The 20,289-nt window shown below is 42.3% G+C and overlaps 1 protein-coding gene across 3 annotated transcripts in view; it reads right to left on the bottom strand.

Annotated features, from left to right (window-relative positions):
• Positions 1 to 6,492: 6,492 nt before the first annotated feature.
• The window catches only part of PTCH1 (patched 1), a 92,024-nt gene continuing 78,227 nt past the window's right edge, over positions 6,493 to 20,289 (bottom strand). For all 3 annotated transcript variants that reach the window (XM_044273482.1, XM_044273464.1, XM_044273474.1), the window contains 6 exons: positions 18,450 to 18,587; positions 16,942 to 17,084; positions 12,904 to 13,003; positions 11,991 to 12,242; positions 10,273 to 10,801; positions 6,493 to 8,428 (listed from right to left, as the gene is read on the bottom strand). In XM_044273482.1, coding sequence (XP_044129417.1) covers positions 10,274 to 10,801; positions 11,991 to 12,242; positions 12,904 to 13,003; positions 16,942 to 17,084; positions 18,450 to 18,587 — 1,161 coding nt within the window. In that variant the 3' untranslated portion in view covers positions 6,493 to 8,428; position 10,273. The remainder of the gene's footprint in view (positions 8,429 to 10,272; positions 10,802 to 11,990; positions 12,243 to 12,903; positions 13,004 to 16,941; positions 17,085 to 18,449; positions 18,588 to 20,289) is intronic.

Below are 20,289 nucleotides of genomic sequence, written 5' to 3'. Positions count from 1 at the left end.
TACTACAACCCCCTTTTCAGACTTGGTGATCTGTTAGTGGGTGTACCTCACGTTGCTCCCTGATAATTCTAGTGCGACATATTCCTTTTTAATATTTCACAATACATGTTGGCATTTATGGTTCCCTGAATGAACTGTAGCTCTCCACAGCCGGCAGCACTCATGCAGCACCAAACCATGACAATTCCACCACCATGCTTGACTGTAGGCAAGACACACTTGTTTTTGTGCTCCTCACCTGGTTGCCACCACACATGCTTGACACTTTCTGAACCAAATAAGTTTATCTTGGTCTCATCAGACTACAGGACATGATTCCAGTAATCCATGTCCTTAGTCTGCTTGTCTTCAGCAATCTTTAGAAGAGGCTTCCTTCTGGGACGACGCAGACCAATTTGATGCAGTATGCGGCGTATGGTCTGAGCACTGACAGGCTGACCCCCACCCCTTTAACCTCTGCAGCAATGCTGGCAGCACTCATACCTCTATTTTGAAACGACAACCTCTGGATATGACGCTGAGCACATGCACTCAATTATTTGGTTGACCATGGCGAGGCCTGTTCAGAGGGAACCTGTCGTTCTAAACCGCTGTATGGTCTTGGCCACCGTGCTGCAGCTCAATTTAAGGGTGTTGGCAATCTTCTTATAGCCTTGGCCAGGGATCAGCAACCTTCGGCACTCCAGCTGTTCAGAAACTACAACTCCCAGAATGCTCAAGTCACTTCTATGGGAGCTAGAACAGTTCAGCATTTTTGCATGCTGGGAGTTGTAGTTTTCACAGCAGCTGGAGTGCTGAAGGTTGCTGATTCCTGGCCTAGGCCATCTTTATGGAGAGCAACAAAAACATTTTTCAGATCCTCAGAGACTTCTTTGCCATAAGGTGCCATATTGAATTTCCAGTGACCAGTAGGAGACAGTATTAGAGCGATAACAGGAAATTTAACATACCTGCTCCCCATTCACACCTGAGACCTTATAAAACCAACGAGTCACATGACACTGGGGAGGGGAAATGGCTAATTGGGCACAATTTGGCCATTTTCACTTAGGGTACTTTCACAATAGCGTTTTTCTTTTCCGGCATAGAGTTCCGTCACAGGGGCTCTATACCGGAAAAGAACTGATCAGGCATATCCCCATGCATTCTGAATGGAGAGCAATCCGTTCAGTTTGCATCAGGATGTCTTCAGTTCAGTCGTTTTGACTGATCAGGCAAAAGATAAAACCGTAGCATGCTACGGTTTTATCTCTGGCAAAAAAAACTGAAGACTTGCCTGAACGCCGGATCCGGCATTTTTTCCCATAGGAATGTATTAGTGCCGGATCCGGCATTCAAAATACCGGAATGCCGAGATCCGTCCTTCCGGCCTGCGCAGACCGGTAAAAATATACAAGACAGATCCGTCTGTCCGCATGACAAGCGGAGAAACGGATCAGTCCTTGCAATGCATTTGTGAGACGTATCCGGATCCGTCTCACAAATGCTTTCAGTCAGCGGCAGAACGGGCAGGCAGTTCCGACAACGGAACTGCCCGCCGGATCACACTGCCGCAAGTGTTAAAGTACCCTCAGGGGTGTACTCACTTTTATTACCAGTGGTTTAAATTAATGGCTGTGTGTTGAGTATTTTGAGTGCACACCAAATGTACACTGTTATACAAGCTGTACACCGACTACTTTACATTGTATCAAAGTGTCATATGTTTATTGTTGTCCCATGAAAAGATATAATACAATATTAACAAAAATGTGAGGGGTGTACTCACGTTTGTGAAATAGCGTGGGTGCACAATTCTCCCACGTCCCCCCACCGTGATCTATGATCAGTGCACAGCAACAGAAGATGAATGCGAAGTTCACATTCCACAAACATACTAATATTGTCCCTGGTGTGCGCACCTGAGGTCAGCAGATGTTTTATCACCCCGGAGCCAGAGACTGTTTCTAGTGAACACATTTTCCACCTGAAACAAGTTCTAGTCAACTGCATCATTCTGATGCATTGGCTCCGTTTTCCCCTATCCAAGTATATGTAGTTAGATTATCCTGCCATCTCTGCTGCCCATAAGCCCTGCTGAAGCACCAGGTCTGGTTAGACTAGAGGTCAATAAATAGGTTATAGGAGACCGCTGGAGACACACAGGGCACCCCCTAAAGGCTGTATTACACAGCCTGATGTGTCAGGTGGCAATCGCCTGCTTGCTAGCAGAGGAGACCGCTGCTATTACATGTACAGTACATTAGGTCCTTTATGAAGTAAGGATTGAAGAGGTTAGAATCTTACCTATCTAATGGTCCCTTTACACAGGATGACAATCTAGCAGATTGTTGGGAAGGAAGCTTTCCTTCCCAACAATCTGCTGATCGCTAAAGGAGGCGACTTGTAAATTTACATGCACCTATCCAGTGTCGGACTGGAGTACCTAGGCCCCACCAGTAAAATTTTGGGGGCCCACCGTACTGATACATTGAAATATAATAAATATTTTAACAAGTTTGTTATATGAACGTCAGCTGGTTGAGGTGCTGTACACTGAAAATACGTATGTAGTACAGTAAATCTACTGTGTTATGTGCCACTTGTGGAGGGGGTAGGAGAGTAGGTGCCCACCGGGTGATTCCCCTGTACCCCTGTGGGCCAGTCTGAGCCTGCACCCATCTCCTCGCTAATGCCATCGCTCTACCTCATAGTGTCTCATTGTTTCCTGGCAGCAGAATTTGTTTACACAGCACAATCTGCCACTGGGAAACAATTATTACCCCGACTAATAATTACCCCTAGTGTTTTGTGCGTTCATCAGCGGTGCATTTACTCCGCAAGATCATCGCTAAAGAGCGGTACTAGTAATGCTGGTTGGCGATGAACGTTTCAATTTTCGGCCTGTATAAAGGGCCCATAAGCCTACTTCCACATTTGCAGCACAGCATTCTGGCAGATCCGGATTCGCTATTGCTGGATGCTACTGGAATGCCCACCAGCCCCAATAGGTATAATGGGGTACGGCGGAGATTCGGCAGCAACCCAGCAAATATGAAGAGAATTGGACGGACAAAAACCTGCTGCTTGCACCCCATACGTGAAACTAGCCCAACCCGGTTTTCCCTGACAGTAAAGAGGTTGGCCCACAAAAACAGTTCCAGCACTAAACTCCTTAATCTCCCTCAGTTACATAGAGATCAGTGGTCCACATTTGTGAACACTGCTCCCCAGAGTTCAATTCCCGCCTAGACCATACATTTATTTTTATTTAATAGTTTTTTAATGGGTGAAAATTCCCTTTTTGTTTTAAGTAAAGCAACACATTCGGAGTCTATACCAAATATGGCTAATGCAAGATATTCTGTTTAAAAACCGTGTATAGTGCCACCTGCTGTTCTTTCTCTTTACGGTGTCCACTGTGCCGAGGTGGACCAGCATGTACAATTCTCTTGCTTTCTCCCCATATGCTGCATCTCGTCCTAGACACAGAAGGGTCTGGTGTGGCGAGAAGGCTCTCTGACACTGCAGCATCTTCTTTGCTTGTAAGGGGAGCAGCAGGGCAAGGAAAGGGTTAGTGTCCTCCTCTGACAAGCAGAGTAGAACTAGTAAACATAGGCAAGTCTTCTGTGGGAAGGGATCAAACACAGGAATGGACTGGATGCAGAGGAGAGGGAGGCAGTGGCACATGGTTGCAGCACCGCAATTTGCACAATCCCGACGCAGTCTGCAAACTATCTTGTTGATCAGGTGGGGAAACAAGAAAGCAAGCCATTTAAAGCATTTTCAACCTTCAATCTGTGTTTGCCTGAGGGTGCATTCACAAGTGTCATAATTTGACGTAACACACAAATTAACCACAAATTCTGCACGTCATACATGTAGACAGATATTGCTGCAGGTTTGAAGCAAGAGGTTAAATACACAGCAAATCCACATGTAAAACTGAGTTCACATCAGTGAAAAAACTGAGTGAATAATGGATACGGACGGGGTACCTTCCATTTCTGTCATTTACTGGCTTCAATGTTTAAAAAAATATATAAATAATAAAACACAAACGTGGAAAGCTCCTTTCCATCACATTTCTGTTATATTGGGTAAAAAAAAAAAGAAAAAAAAAAAAAAGAAAAAAGGCCAGACAGTACTTTTTTCCCGTTAGAAATAATAAGAAATCTGAGTCAAACTGACAGTAACTGATACTAATATTACACCACTGAAATCAATGGTGATAATAACAGACAACTTTTTCCCATTTTTCTGTCCTCTAAAGGACAGAACAATGGAAACCATTAGTGCAGAGAAGAACTTAGACCCAGGCTTATTTCATTCCACCACATGTGAATCCACCCTAACACCGTTCATTTGATAACCCAAATTAAATGGAATCGGTCATCTCTGGCAAGCACAAATAAGTACAGTAACACATGTATAGAATAACTGCTGCCGACTCCGGATTAGTAATTTGTATACCGATATGCACCGCCATTCCCCTGATATACCCCTGAAAGCCAGCCATGGAATGCATTGCGAGGACTCCGGTGTTGGTGCACATAATGGAGCGGACACCAGGAGAAGTCCTTCCTATGCATGCCATGACTGGTTTGTGGGTACACAGCATAGGAATGGGGATGATGATCAAAATACAAATGAGTCTAGGGAAGAATAGCTTTGTAATAGGACATCTGATGCAGCAATGCATGTATGAAATAAGAGTCAGAAGAAGGTACGGTAGGACCCCACAGAAGTCAGCCATCATGAACTGACTGCATACATGGTCCTTTGAATTCACATTTCAGATATAGTAACAGAACAAGTTTTAGAAACATACTATAATAGGTTTGCATATGAAAAAAAGGCTACAAAAACAAACTGCGTACCCAATAAGTTATAATCATTTTTATTAATGTTAGAATTTCTATCAGTGTTCGAACATTAATATTTAGAGAGTTTGTACAAGTTCCATTTTCAATGCTTGAAATGTAAACCACGCTAGATCACAAAAATGAAACACATTCTGTATGGTAAGGCTTATAATGCTCTCGCAACGCGGTTAACCCGTTCCATGCTGGAGTGGTTTAGCAATACACACTGGATAGGCGTCTTGCTGGCCAACTCGAAACCGTGAAGGGGCTAAGTGATATTCCGTCTGGCGTTTCTAAAAAGTATGTGTGCACTGTACCCAAATTTCATGTCTCACAATGGTATCAATACATATAAACTCTTTAAAAATATACTTCTGTCAAAAAAAAACAAAAAAAAAATTGATCGCTACTATGTACACTACAAAAATAAATTTTCATATAAATAAATTATATGGCATATGTTTATCTTTGTAAATGAAATGACACAAAAACCCACTGCTGCCAAACGAGGCAGACAATGAGACCCAGTTTGTATAGATTTCCTTTTAACTCCTGACGCTAAAATGCTATGAGTCTTTTATGTAAATGTTATATACTCTCTCCTATTTAACATTAGTAAGCACTCTATACAAATAAAAACTCCATTAAAAGTAGCCCATAGCTGTAATAGTGTTTTCCAATAGAAATAAAAAATAAAATAAAAAAATATCCCTGCATTGTTTTGTTATTAACTGGCATGACAAATACTGTAAGAACACATTCTTATTATACAAAAATATAAATATTAAAAAAACATACAAAAACATTGCCAGCTACTGTTCTCCCTTTGCCAATGTGACTATAGGAGATATATATATATATTTCTTTATAAAGTCTATACTGTGCAGAAGGCAGCAGACACGCTAACAAGGGAGCGGGGAGATTTGGCCATGTAAGTGTGTGTAGTATGAGACTTGAGGAAAGGGGAAACACAGCTTAGAGTCTATCCAATGCCAACACGTCATGATAGCACAGTGCTGCTCAAAAGTGTCATCAGCAAGTACGATAGTGATCGGCCTAAACGGTCACCTGGCAGTGGGATTAGGGAATTGCCTTGTATCCGTATTATATGCCAATGTAAAGGCTCCAATTAAAGCATTAATTACTACATTCTCCAATTATTCTTCATTGCTGCAACCAATTGAGGCAGAGCAGAAGAATAGTCACCTTTCCTGCATCAAGAGACTATGATCTAATCTAATAAAATGAAAGCTTGAAGCTTTTGTGTGCTCCCTGCTATATAACCGCCGTACTTCACTCGTATGAATAGGATATGGCCACAAAGCATACATATAGCGAAGCCTGGGCAGCATTGGAAGCTATCAGTGAGAGGGTTTTCTTTTACCGATGACTATCAGTATCTGATCAGTGGGGGTCTGACACCTGGGACCCCCACCGATCAGCTATTTGATAACGCACCAGCGCTTGCAGTAGCACTGCGACCTTCTCCAGCTTTGCCTAGGCCATATGACGTCACGTACATCGGTCACATGGCCTAGGCGCCGCATTGAAGTGAATGGGACTGGGCTGTGATACCAAGCACTGCCACTATACAATGTACGGTGCTGTGCTTTGTGAGCCGAAAGAAGGCCGCAGCACTAGAGCACCGATGCTTTCCCAAACAACTGATCGGCGGGGGTTCTCAGATGTCGGGCTCCCACCAATCTGATAACGATGACCTATACAGAGGATAGGTCATCAGCAAAAAACTCTCAGAAAACCCTGTCAAGCCGGCCAGACATATTACATGCATGTCAGTTGAACTGACCAATTTCAGTTGGTTCTTCCAACCATCCGAAGGTGTATAGGGACCTCCCAACTCTTCCTCAACTGCAGATGTTGGAGGAGAGAAGGGTAGGCCAAATGGATTCTAACTTGCCAAATTCTTTTATATGTGATAAGCCGCAGGATAAAGGCCCTACTACTCTGCATGATTTCGGACAAATTCTTGGGAATACGACAGCAATGTAGATCTGTCATGGATATAGATAACTTTCACTGTTTAGAACAATAGCAAATGCCAATTCATGGAGCCGAGCAGAATAATTGAGGATCACTGTGCCATACACGACCATTTGTGAAATGAAGGTAGTTTTTCAGGTTGTGCCATGAGGGTTTAGCTTTAAAGATTACTGATCATGTGTGTGCGGCTGTTATAATGCAAGCAAACAGGGTCCAAAGCTTATTACGATTTACACTGAAGGGCAGTGATCTGGACACAGGAAAAACTGTGGTGGTCTCAGTGTGCTTATGTAACAATAGCTTATAATAAGGAAAGGCAGCTACTTATTCCTTGTTAGATTTGTTTAGGAGTTTTAACAAGTGCCTTAAAGTTTTAAGTATTTCAATGAATATTCTCACATGACAGCGCAGCATGCAATGCGATATACACTGCAATCCACAATGGCACATGACGAATGTCTACAGTATATCAATATACAAAATAAAACAAACATATAACTCATCATCTGAATTAAATTAATAGTATAAAGGTAAACTCTGAGCAAACAACATATCTATGTATGTAAAAGAGAAAGGGAGGTAGATAGGGAAACCATTTACATTTTCAGAGGATAGTAGCACCAACAAAAGGAAAAGCCATATAAAAATGTAGCATTCAATTTTTGTTCCGCCCCCTTTATCACCTGAAGTGCTTTTTATTACAAAAAAAATGTCAATAAAAAAATAATAATGTAAGCACTTAGCCAGTGAATGACAACGCCCATGGTGGCCAAGTAGCCCCTAAGCTAGAATGGCACCCAAGCCATCCTGCAAAACTACACATAAAGGGTATAAATAAAAGACAGATCTGCAAATCACGTTTGCTAAAGACTATGCAAGTCTCTTGCAAGTAAGTGCTGAAGGTGGGCAGAAGAAACTCCCGATGTTGCAGATTTACATAAGCACACCAAGAATACAGAACACAGTGGAACAGACTCTACAGTATCACATGAGACAGGTGCACGCATCCAGACACGGGGACAGGCAAGAAAACAACATTGGCCAAGACAAATTCTTCATATCTGCCCATTTGAAAAGGAAAGAGATATCCACGCATAGCGTGTTTGAAAATTATCAGTAACATACTACCACAGGGTTGTGATATGAACATTAAACATCAAAACAGGAAACCTTTACACGTATAAAATAACACCTATCACATAAGCAATATTTGCATAGAAATTATACAAGTACATTACACAATATTTAAGCAGCAGAAAAATACACTGGATCTAGATTAAAGTGTGGCACATATTCTGTACATTAAGTAGAGAGGGCAAACAAGCTTTGCCCCATCTGTTAAAAGGAGTTCAGGAACTCCGCAGTTATACTAACTTTACATAGTTCTTTTGTATATTACATATGTATACACCTTTTAAATATTTATACCAATATTTAACACATTTGTACAATAGATTACAGTAATAATGAACTGGTTGTCTTGATGCAGCATGTCCATTATATTAAACCTCCAGCAGCTTTCATTAACCAGTCTGGAAATTCTGTCCCGTCTTTGGCCATCAATGATTCAGAATGTGTTGACTCTGTAATAAAACGGGATACAGTTAGCTACCTCAATAGAACTGCCATGATATTTGAAATGATAAAGAGGGGCCCGTGTCTTTTTTAGCAACTACACTCATTAACAAAAAATAACGCACCAAGAAGGAATTGTTGGAATGGAATGAAACTTCATGTGTGGGACTGTAAGGATGATACATGTGATTCAATATTTGAGGGAAAGGATAAGTTTATTGGGAAAATTGTACAACCTGACCCTCCTCTAGCCTGGATACAAGATGAGATATGGTTGGGCACAGAGGCATACAGGTTCCATATGGTATCCTGGGCACATTTGCCCACAGATGTTGCAGCTGGGCCTGTAGATCCTGCACACTTGTAGGTTGCTGAAGCTGGCATCCCCGATGCTCCCATAAATGCTTTATGGGATAAATCTGGTGAGCAGGTAGATCAAGAAGTGTTGTAATCTGGAGGGGGAGCATTATCCTGCTTATAAATGCCAGTTGGAAGCCCTGCCATGAGAGATAAGGCAAGTGCCAGCAGGATGTCCTGCACATATCACTGAGCTGTTGGTGTCCCTCATATCACTACTAGGGGTGACCGACTGTCGTATGTGATGGCTCCCAGATCACACCAGCAGTTGGGGCAGTGTGCAGCTCCATGAATTATTTGCTAAAGATGATATGGTTCCAGTTCACAACACCACTGCAAATAAGGCAATGGTGGCTGACTGTCAATGGCAGGACATGTAATGGGCGCCATGACTTCAAATTTACTTCTGCTCAGAGCCTGGAACTTGTCCAGGCAGAGACATGGGTGTGTAATGAAGGCACCATCTGTGTCTGGATGGTTGACAATGAAACTAGGGGAGCTCCTCATCTTTGTTGGTTGATCAAACGATCCTCTCTAGTGGTGGTCTATCCGGGCCGTGTGGAGCCATGTATGTGTGCCCTCATGTAATCAATGCTCCGAACAGCTACGTCAGAACAGCCTAGATGGTGGGCAATTCATTGAAACGACCATCCTGCTTTCCTCAGTCCAATGATGCGCCCCCCTCTCTAAGTCTGAGATGTGCAAAATGTCTTCAACACGTCTAGCAGTCACTGATCTCTCACCAAGAGGTACACTATCCAGAAGTTGCTTCTGAGAGACTTTTTATTGGGCATTGGGGAAAGCACTTTACGCCCTCTTCTGACAAGAGCCAGTGTCTAATGAGACCACACCTGTAATCGTTTACATATCTGCGTGAGCCATTACTGCATGCAGAGTTTTGTAGCAATCCGCTGGGTGAATTATTTTATTTGTCAATGAGTGTACTTGTATTTCACATGAACTAACAATTCTGCAGCATCTTTCACTAGAAGGCTTTGTTGTGCTATTCTTCTGCTATTCCTCCGGGAAATATATCAATACATTGCTTCCTGGTTGGTATCATTCCCCTATGGCGAGATTATTTATACATTTCCAGAAGGTATAATAGAGGAATGAAACACACAGAGGCCCAGCTTTACAAATTCTATAAATGCCGTAAACCTATACAGGCTGTCTAGACCTGCGCCAAAACGTACCAAATTGCACAAGAGTTTGGCGCACTGTCTAGAAGCACTGACATCAGTGAATCTGGGCTAGAGTGGCGTAAAGATGCAACAGAATTATTTCATGAGGAATGCCAGAATTTACTACACTTTCTCTATGATGATTGTATATTAATTCTACAGGTTTTTCACAAGTACAGGTCTTTATCATATAGCAGTACTCCTTGGACCTCTAGGTTGTTGAATGGAAATAGAGATGTTGATACTTGAACTGTTCCTTTTTACCCTCAAGAAATCACTTTTAACCCTTACAATTAATGACTTTATCATACCTTATTTTGAGACATTTCTTTGTGTCCTTTCTTCACAATCAACATCTTGCAGCTCTATCACTTCTACTTTAGAGTCCCTTCTCTCATAGCGCACATTAAAAGGCACATGAGGATCCTCATAAGGTCCATGGTCATCTTCGTGATACCCACTGTAGAATGGGTAGCTACCACGATTGTTGTGGCTACATGCTGAAGGGTGAACAGCAACAGTAACTGAAGCCGAAGCAGTCACAGTAGTAATAGGCTGGCAGTATGCAGGCACTGAAGTACCTGCTGGAACAAAAGCAGTTCTCCGATTGCTTTGTACATGTGGTCTGTGTCCTGAGCGATCTCTGGTACTAGGACCAGCATGGTTCTCAGTAGAAGATTCAAAAGCATCCCTGCGAGGTCGATAAGGAGGGGGCCGCGTCTGTTCCCTTGACTCCCATCTCTGGTTCCGATTATGCCGTGATTGGTGTTGGGGTCTTGGATCTTGTTCAGGCTGCGTCCTCTGACTTGACTGGCTGTGTGGGGCATCTGGCATCACAACCTGGAAAATAAAATATAAAATAATGGCACAATGAACTAAGAATGCTGTACCAATTCACTAACCAAACAATCTGTACTTTAAACACATAGGGAAGGAACTTATCAAGCCCTGCACTCCTGAATTTTGGCTTCAGAAACATTGTAAAGTAGGACTTTTTTTCTCTCCATTTTTTTCACCACTCTCTCTAGTTTTGAAAAATGGGTGGGGAAGTGGACGTGGTTAGCTGCCAATGAGTTTCACTCCAGATTTATGCAACTTTTAAAAGGGGTTGGTCACCTTTGTTTTTTTGGCAAACCCCAGGTCTGGTCTCCTTGGCTTGGGTTCCCCGCTGTCAACATCTGCTTTGACATCGCTGCAGCCAATTGCTGGACGTAGAAGTGGCCTGTTGCCCCTTCATCATATGACCAATTAACATGACGCAAGGGGAGCAAGTCACCACTGCAGCAAGCAATTGGCTTCAGCGGTGTCAAAGTGGAGGTTGAGAACGGGAGACCCAAATGAGGCCAATAAGTATGCTTCCCTTGCTTCCCCCCCCCCCCCCCCCTTCCCTAAAAAAACTGGCCAAGCCTTTTTAAAAAGATGGGAAACTCACTCAAGTAAGAAGTGGTATTAAAATAAAATAGAAAACTGGAGTAGCAATTCTAGACAAAAGTGTCGGCTTTATTGATGCACCAGATTTAACCAACAACATGCGACATTTGAATCATTTGATGCAAAATGGGGAAATGCAGACTTAACCAAAACAGACTTCAAATATTACCTTCATAATAAATTCCCCCCATGGTCTAAAATATTTTCCTGGAAACTTTCTAAAGGCTAAACCCACCTTTTTCGTCAGCACAGCCAACAAGCTTGCGTATATGGGGAGCTCCCGACTCTCCCCTGACAGAAAAGGATAGGGCATTCTGAATTTTAACTCCCAGTCCTTCTGTTTTCCAGGGAGATAAGCCACTGAGGTGTCTGGGAGCAGCATTCTCCTATCTGTCCACTTAATACACATACAAGCTTGGATGAACTGAGCGTGCATGTGTATAGGGAAGGCAGGAGAATTAGCTCTCGCTCAGCCAACAGCTATTAACAGTATGGGCAACTTTAGGCTCGGTTCAAGGATATGTATGCACCACATATAGGGTAGTGGCTTAAAGATCCTAACTGGAATTCGACTGGTTAAAACAAGAAGAGTACTTACAGAACACCTAGGAAAGACGGGATTCCTTGTGGCCTCAACAATCACTTGATGTGGGGGCACTCCAGCTCTTTGGGCTTCATACTGGTGAAATTCCTCGCTGAAGCCAGACATTGTAGTTTGTGAGCTTGATTCAGAGTCTGAAGAGTCTGACCCAGTTTGTGTTTGATGCTGTATCACTGGAAACCTCACAAAGTTCGGTGGCAGACCTAAAGATGGTGTGGGTAACCGATCTCCACCATTGGCAGGGGACACCTACAAAAACACATTTCATTTATTTTCTTCCAAAACTATACGAATTGGACTACTGTATATGTAGCTTTGTTTTAAAGCAAATATGTATTATAAAAAAAAAGGGCCTAAATAGCAATAAGTCTACAATGTGAATATTGGGGCAGAGAAACCAATTCAGTCTAATATTTAGACAGTGCGAACATACACTAGGCAATGTGAAGTGTCTGAAAAATGTATCACAGTGGCTCACACTGTATGATAAGTTTGGTGCAACTTGCTAGAAGTTACCTTTACACCACCTATCGGTTTACTGTCTGCCAAAATTCTGTTCCAATGTTGCCGCACATTGGCACATTTCAAGTCACTCTTTTCCCTCTATGTTTCCTCTTTCCTCAAAGCCATGCCCCCTATTTTCCAAGTGCCCTAAAGGCAATGAAACCCTGTTTGCTTCCCCCAATGAAATTAAAACTGTACTTATTAATCACATTTCAAAATGTTTTAATTATTTTGGTGGGAGATTTGTGTGCAGGTCAGTTGGTAAATAACCTTGTCTATTGAGGCATAATAAGTGTCTAAAATACTATATACCGGTATGCCAGTTATTTGGTGCAAACTGAGGCAGAATTCTGGCGCTTTTAATGGAGTAAATATCCTGCACAGTTCACAAGAATATGATGCCTACCTCTGGATAAGGTCCAAAAAACGACAGGAGTACCGGAAGAAGCACCAATCCATTTAGTACCCCAAGAAGAGTTAATATTGCCAACACAGCAAAGAAGTACCTGCAAAGAGGAAACAAAACAGCACATGAAGGATCACTGTATATCATGAGAAAAGGTGCTGGTTATTAGAATGAAAACGTACATGCAATACGATGAAACAAAAACTACATTACAGCACACAACAGCAAGCAGTAGAAACACTTGGATTATTTTACCTTGAATGTTAAATCCCACAGTTCATTCTTAGTTAGCAGAAAAGAAAATGGTTAGATTGTTACGACCACAGAAGGCTTGATAAATTGCTTCTATTCATGAAAGTCTAACACAAGTCTCCGAAATATGGAATGTGAAGTGAATAGAACACAATACCGCACTCCACTGTTCCCCCCATTAACCAGAACCCAGAAAATGGTAACAGAATAGATGGAGGGAAAGAGAATGAAAAAAAAAATCCTCAACAAGGGGTAAGGAGCCACTTCTCCCAAATGCTAATCCACCGTTTCTGAAACTTACTATAGCGATTTCCAATTAAGTTATTTGTTCTTCAGGTGAAGTACTTTTTTTTTTTTCCCCCCTTTCCTGATCGCTAACGACTATATTCCTCCTGGAATTCAATGTGTTTCAGTTTTACCACATAGCTTAAATTGCAAACCGTTCTGAGGAGAGGAACAAGCTTTTTTGTGAAGGAAAAGGCTTTCCATTCTATGGTATGCCCGAGCATTGTACGGAGTAAAAGCCTCCACAATGGCTGAGCGCCACTGCCGGCTAATCTTTTGTTGATCAATTTAGCATCTCTGAATATTCTTGTTTTGAGTCAGCCAATTCTAACATAAAGGCGAAAGTAATGGGCAAGAGGAGGGAAGCGCACAAGTGGATGCAGTTTCCCACCACTGAGGCTGATGGTCAGGGATTGCTCAAATACGTTTGCAGACCCTTCCATAATAGTCACTGAGGGATATTTATTTTGTTTCTAAAAAGTGAATAAAATGTAGGATTATTTACTGCAGATTTATTAAAAGATGTGTCTGGCATAGCTCCCCCTTCAAATCACTTTGGTTGTGGATCTTGGCACAGAAGAGGTTAACAGACTTGGCTGGGGACACCGCTCTTGTTTTCCTAGGATCTTTTTTTTCCCGAGCAAAATCACAACATACAAATAACCTGGTTCTGTAAACATCTTGGAAAATCTTAACTCCATTAGTACAATGAACAAGCCAATGTCCTCCTCAAATGTAAACCAAGCAAAACTTTAGACTGGGATTTGTATCAACAATAGGCCCCAGAAACATTTGCATGTCATCCATCTAGCTCTAGAATAAACAAGGAGATTAGATTTCAGTCTGCTTTGCATATACAATGTCTGTTAATTTACTCCATTTTAGTGGAGCGCATCGTTGAGCTAATCTCTCTGTCTTTCCAGAACTTTTGGAACATTGGTAATCCCCTGGAACAAAGGAATAACATTTGATCACTTTATATCCAACCCAGAAAAGAACCAGATTTCTGTTTAGCTCAAACACATCTGTAGTGAAGTGGGTAAAGAGGATGGTTCCCCAGCACAGAGAACACCAATAAAAAAAATGCCATCTGGTTCAAAGGGGTTTTTCCGGTATCTGCAGCCAGCCCCTGAAATAGAAGATTCATACTTACCTTCTCCATACTGCTCTGGTCCTCCTTGCTGCCTCAACTTTTTCCCATCTTCTGGTCCCCGCACAGTTTATATCTAGCAGTGCATGGACATGGTCAATGATTGGCTTCAGCAGTGTCATGTTGCTTGAGGCCACATCAACGCTGAAGCCAGTCATTGGCTGGAACTGTGCAGGTGACCATGTCCATGCACTGCTGGATATAAACAATGCAGGGACAGGAAGATGGAGAAAGGGGACAACTGGACCAGGGTGAAGCAGGTAAGTGTGAATCTATAGGGAGCAGTTTGCAGGCACTTGCTTAACAATCCATATTGCCGGAACACCCCTTTAACCATCTGTAAAATGCAGAACAGGGTAGAATCCATCTTATTGGAAGGAATATAGAAAAGATGGGGGATCCGTGACACCAACAGACTGTATATACAAATGTAGTTAGGCTTGCCAAAGAAACTGAGCCGATGCGAATTATTATGTTCACGTGGGAGACAAACCCCTGCCAAAGCCTATATGTCAGCGGATTGTCCTCCTCTCCCCATTTAAATAATGGCTGTGATAAGCGTGCCTGCTTGTGGAGGGGTGAGTAGAAATAGTTTGGTGGACAGGTTTTTCCACATGACATTGGAACTGTAAACTGTTAACAGGTAAGTTAAATGGGTTTTCCAGGACTTTAATATTGTTTGCCTATCGTTAGGAAAGGCGGTCAGTATCAGTTGGGTGGGGTCCAACTTCATGGGACTGAGCTGGAGTACCAGGCACATCTGCTACAAAATGGCCAGAGGAGAAGAGGTGCTCGCTGCAGCAATGTGGCCCCTCCAGTCAGCTGATCGTCAGGGTGGTGGGAGTTCGATAGGCCATCAGTTTTGTAGTCTAGGACAATAGGTTATAAAGTAAATTAAGATGACCATCATAAGACTGTTATGTCCTCCAAGGGCCCCCAAGCACATGGGTGTGCATGTTTTTCTCTCATAGTGAGAAGGCAATGTTACGTACCGGAGTAACAAAGGTGGAAACCAACACGCCCATTCCTACAGTATAGGTCGTGGAATCCATTGCCATTTATCTAAAAGTAGAGGCAGCTTTATCTTAAATCAGTCGGCAGAATGAAAGAGGATATACCGCCACTCCTGACTTGTGTTTTAGTAAATACTTCTATTCTCCATAAAACTACACTTCTGGAGCATAACTTTTTTTTAAAGCACTGCATTGTGCCATTCCTCCTAGAAATGTATGAATAAAGTGACAACTGGGGGGTCTACACAACCTGACATTGCCCAATCAGTGCTGTCAGTATGTGAATGGTAACGCCGAGTTACCATTAGTTAATGGGAAATACAAATGATTACTGAAATGGACATGTCAGGAGAGCTACCAGATCCTCGTAAAAGGACAAACTCCGCTATGATGACCATCTCTCTCCATATAGTTTATACATACACAGTAAACATTCAGCATGCACCATATAGTTTGAAGAACGGATGCGCAGAATCTACGTTTTACAGAAATTCAGACAAAGCAGGCCTGATGGTCTTATGAGTGATTTCCTCGGCTTAGCTACACACCACCATTCTCCACTCCATGTTAGACGTTTCTCCCACAAATTATGGCTAGTGCCAAGTAAAATGTGGCTGTCACATTTACATGGATAGGAGTACCTATTTTAAATGGAAGGAATTTCATATGCCCATCCTCCATCAGGCTTTGTTCTTGCTCCCAGGCTTTTTTGCAATAGCGGTCCACCACAATGAAGCAGTGTTACATCTAAGATTAGTCATTTTACAGAGCTCCACAGGTTGTTTGTAATAGAGAGGGATCCATTTCACTGCACTTATCAAATTCCCTTCAAAGAAAACCTCCCAGAGCTGACAAACTTACATTCTTAATTAAATCCACAAGAAAACAGCCTCCCTATTTAATTCCCTGCAGAACCCCCCAGCTCCTAAAGCCATCTAGCCAATGTGAATGATAACGTGGCTGCTTAACCATAAGAGCATTGTTCTAGGGGTTATATTATTTACCTGGAGGAAGAAAATGAAGATTAGGTAGGTGAATTATATGATGGAAAGAGGCAGAAAAGATACAACTGTGTCCTTCCTTCCTGCTTTCGCTCTTGATTGGAGCGATCCCTAGATGAATGGCATGAGATAACCAGCTTTGAAAAAAAATAAAACCTTTGTTTTACTTCAAATACTTCAAAACTTTTTTTTTTCAAATCTGGGTTATTTCGTGCCATTCATCTTGGAATATCTTGAGACATGAGAAAAGGTAAGGAAGGTCACGTGTGTAATTTAGGATATTATTAAAATATATCATATTAGGAAATAAAAAAATTAAAAAAAAATCATGCATTACCTGACAATAAAGTCAAATTCTGATCCAGCTAACATAAGGACTCCCAATAAGGTAGATACAGCTCCATCAAGTACCGGAGCAAACATATGTTCCAAAGCCAGGACCGCCCTATGGTTCTTGTCTCCCATGGCTGTGAGAAAAGCCTACGGATGAGGATGAAATGCTATTAGTCTTCATTGCTGGGTTTAATGAAAAGGATAGGGTCTTCAAAAACATCAGTGCCATGTACTGTCTGTATGAGTACTTGACTTGGCCCAGATTGTGAGGGCCTTCACCCAAGCCTTGCCATTGCAATGCACATCTGTGTGGGTTGTTGCTTAAAGAGGACATTTCACCACCCCTGACATGCCTGTTTTAATAGCTACATGCATTCCCCATGTAATAACTCTGAAGGGCAACTCTGAACTCTAAGCACATTGAGGCCCTAAGGGTAAGACTGCGTGTACACAAGACTATACATCATCATCATCATGCATCATCTATTCTTATGTCTGTATGTTGTGCCGTTCCTTTATTATTTCTACTAGAAGTTATAAATTGCTTGCAGTCTGCAGTAAGGGTACAGAAGGGTGTTACCAGGTGGTGGTGGGGTGTACCTGCACAGGGTCACTATCCAATCAGTGCTGCCATTGTCAGACTGTGCAGGTACACCCCCCAACTGGTTACCTCCCCTCTGTACCATTCCTGAAGGCCAATAGCAATTCATTCATAACAATAAAAAGAACAGCACACCATAGAGTCATAAGAATAGAGGTTCCAGAATAGTTATTACATGGGGAATGCATGACGCTATTAAAAATAGGCACCAAGCAATTATTGGGAATAAGCATTCCTAGGAATATTGACACCAGATAATCTGACCATGTAAATGGACCATTAGAGTAGACTACATTTGAAAAATCATGTACAACCTGGTTTTATATGGGAGGAGAGTTCATCACAATAGAGCTGCAGTTCTATAGTTACTGAAGCAATTATAACATAAGCTAATGTATTGTGTATTAAAGATCTGCAGACGAGCAGGGTCTGTACATAGACAAAACACAGGGCAGATAAAATTGCTTCAAGGTTTGTTTTGTGAGCAAAGATAATTTAAATGGAATATTGTAGCAACCAGTAAGCACCATGAATACAATATCTCACTGCTAAAATAAAATATGTATTCAGAATTTAAAGGGTCACTAACTTAAAAAATAAAATAAAAATTCCGTCATAAAAGACATATCAAAAGTTTAGATCAGTGGGGTCTGCCTGCCGAGACCCCCACCGATCCCTAGACGAGGGGAGAGAAGTGTGTACATATCACACTCACTTCCTCAGCAGTGAAGACAGAGCGTGATATGCGCGCGCTTCCCTCCCCGTGTTCTAGGGATCGTGGGGTGATCATCACCCAGACACCACTAATCTAAACCTTTGACATCCCTCTATGACATATCAAGCTTTTTGAAAAGTCAGTGACTCTTAGGAGGCAAAATTTAAATGTCATCTGAACAGTGTTCTGCACTTACCAAAGCCACATGTACAGTAAATTCCACCCCGATGCCCACAGAGGCTATCAGGATCACCACAGGCACAGCACTCAGCTTAATTCCAATGAGACCCATCATTCCAAACAGCTCCACTGTCATAAGCGCCAGGACCATCACCTACAAAAAATATACGTATAAATGTTTACTGTCAAGATCTGACAAACCGCCGGACCATACATTAAAGGGAACCTGTCATCAGCTTTTCGCTGACCTCACTGAGGGCAGCATAAAATAGTGACAGAAATGCTGATGTCAGCGGTGTGTCACTCATGAGCTAAAAGTAAGTGGCTGCCGAGAACCAGCATCATAATCATTGCAGCCCAGGCCTGGAAAAGAGTCAAATCTACCTGAGAAGAGTCAGTTATTCATAATCTCCTGCTTTCTCGCCCACCTGCTGATGACTGGCAGTTCTCTCCTAGAGAGAAAGGGAGAAAGCTAGGCAGAAGACTGTCAGCCATCAGCAGGTGGGCAGGGAGGGCAGGAATCCATGAATAACCAGGACTCTTCTCAGGTGGCCGTGACTCTTTTCCAGGCCCAGTCTGTAATGATTGTGATGTTGGTCCTCGGCAACCACTTTTAGCTTATAAATTACAGACCTCTGAAATCAACTCGCCTGTCTCTACTTTATTCTGCCGTTAGTATGGGCAGCATAAAAGGTGATGACAGGTTCCCTTTAAAGGGGTTTTCTCATTAACATGTATCAGCTATCTGCAGGATAAATGTATAAAAACTGGGAGTGGGACCCGCTGGGATTCCCATCAGTCATGAGAATGGGGGTCCTCAAGATGCTGATGTAAATGCAGCGGTAGTGCACATGTGTGACCCCTGCTCCATAAACTTTATGGGACTGCCAGAGACAGCCGAGCACTGTAATTAGCAGTCCCGTAGACAGTGAATGGAGCAGTGGTCAAGCATGTGCACTTCCCCTTCATTCATACGGGGGACTTGAGGACCCGGTTTTAGGATGTTTTTAGAAAAATGGTTTGGATATGCTGAAGGGAATGCAAAATCACATATACTAAGAGGCATATGTGAAATGTAATATCCTCCTAATGCAGCAGGAGAATGCCTTGCTGGTTTTCCCCAGCACATCATAGGTCAGCTGCTTACAGTTCAGCATTTATCCACAAGAGGGACTGGAAATATAGCACATGACCTTGTTTGCCCTTGCATCCATCAACGCACAGAAAGGACATTTGGGGTAAAAAACTAAATGCTAGACTTAGGAAATATGACAACAAGCATCTTCCAGGATATTTTCACATTAAATCCTTAGCTAGCTAAACAAAAAAATAAAAATTAATGGGTGTCAGATTACAGGGAGGCCTCGTGGCTTTTAAGGAACTAGGAAAGTCTGGTATAGACAAAGCAGGCAGTGAGGCAAATTTCACTGACGAATTTTGGAGTGGGGGCTAAGAAAGTACTCTTGTACAGTATGGTTAGTAGCGTCAACTATTGTAAGTACAAATCTGCAGATTTCAGGTTACGAGAGAAAGCTTTATCAATGAGATTCAAAAAAACTCAATTGCACTTTTATACTGTTCGTTGCCCCGCTTCCCAGATTTGCTTGCAGAAATATACCAACAGGAGACTGCGTTCACTGACAACTAGAGCTGCAAATCTCCATCGTAAACCAACGGGAACGTATATCAATTAAAAAGTGTGCTTGTACTTGAGGGAATACGTGCACAAGGTTTTTCAGGTTTACCCCTGGAGCCGTGAACCCTCCCTTTCTTTCCCCTTCGAAGTCGAATAAACATATCATGAATGATGTAACATACTTTATTCCACCAGAGATCCAGACATAAACAAACCTTCC

This window comes from Bufo gargarizans, chromosome 1 (genome assembly GCF_014858855.1).
Source record: "Bufo gargarizans isolate SCDJY-AF-19 chromosome 1, ASM1485885v1, whole genome shotgun sequence".
In the NCBI taxonomy this organism is placed as follows: Eukaryota; Metazoa; Chordata; class Amphibia; order Anura; family Bufonidae; genus Bufo; species Bufo gargarizans.
This window is presented reverse-complemented; position numbering and strand designations above follow the sequence as displayed.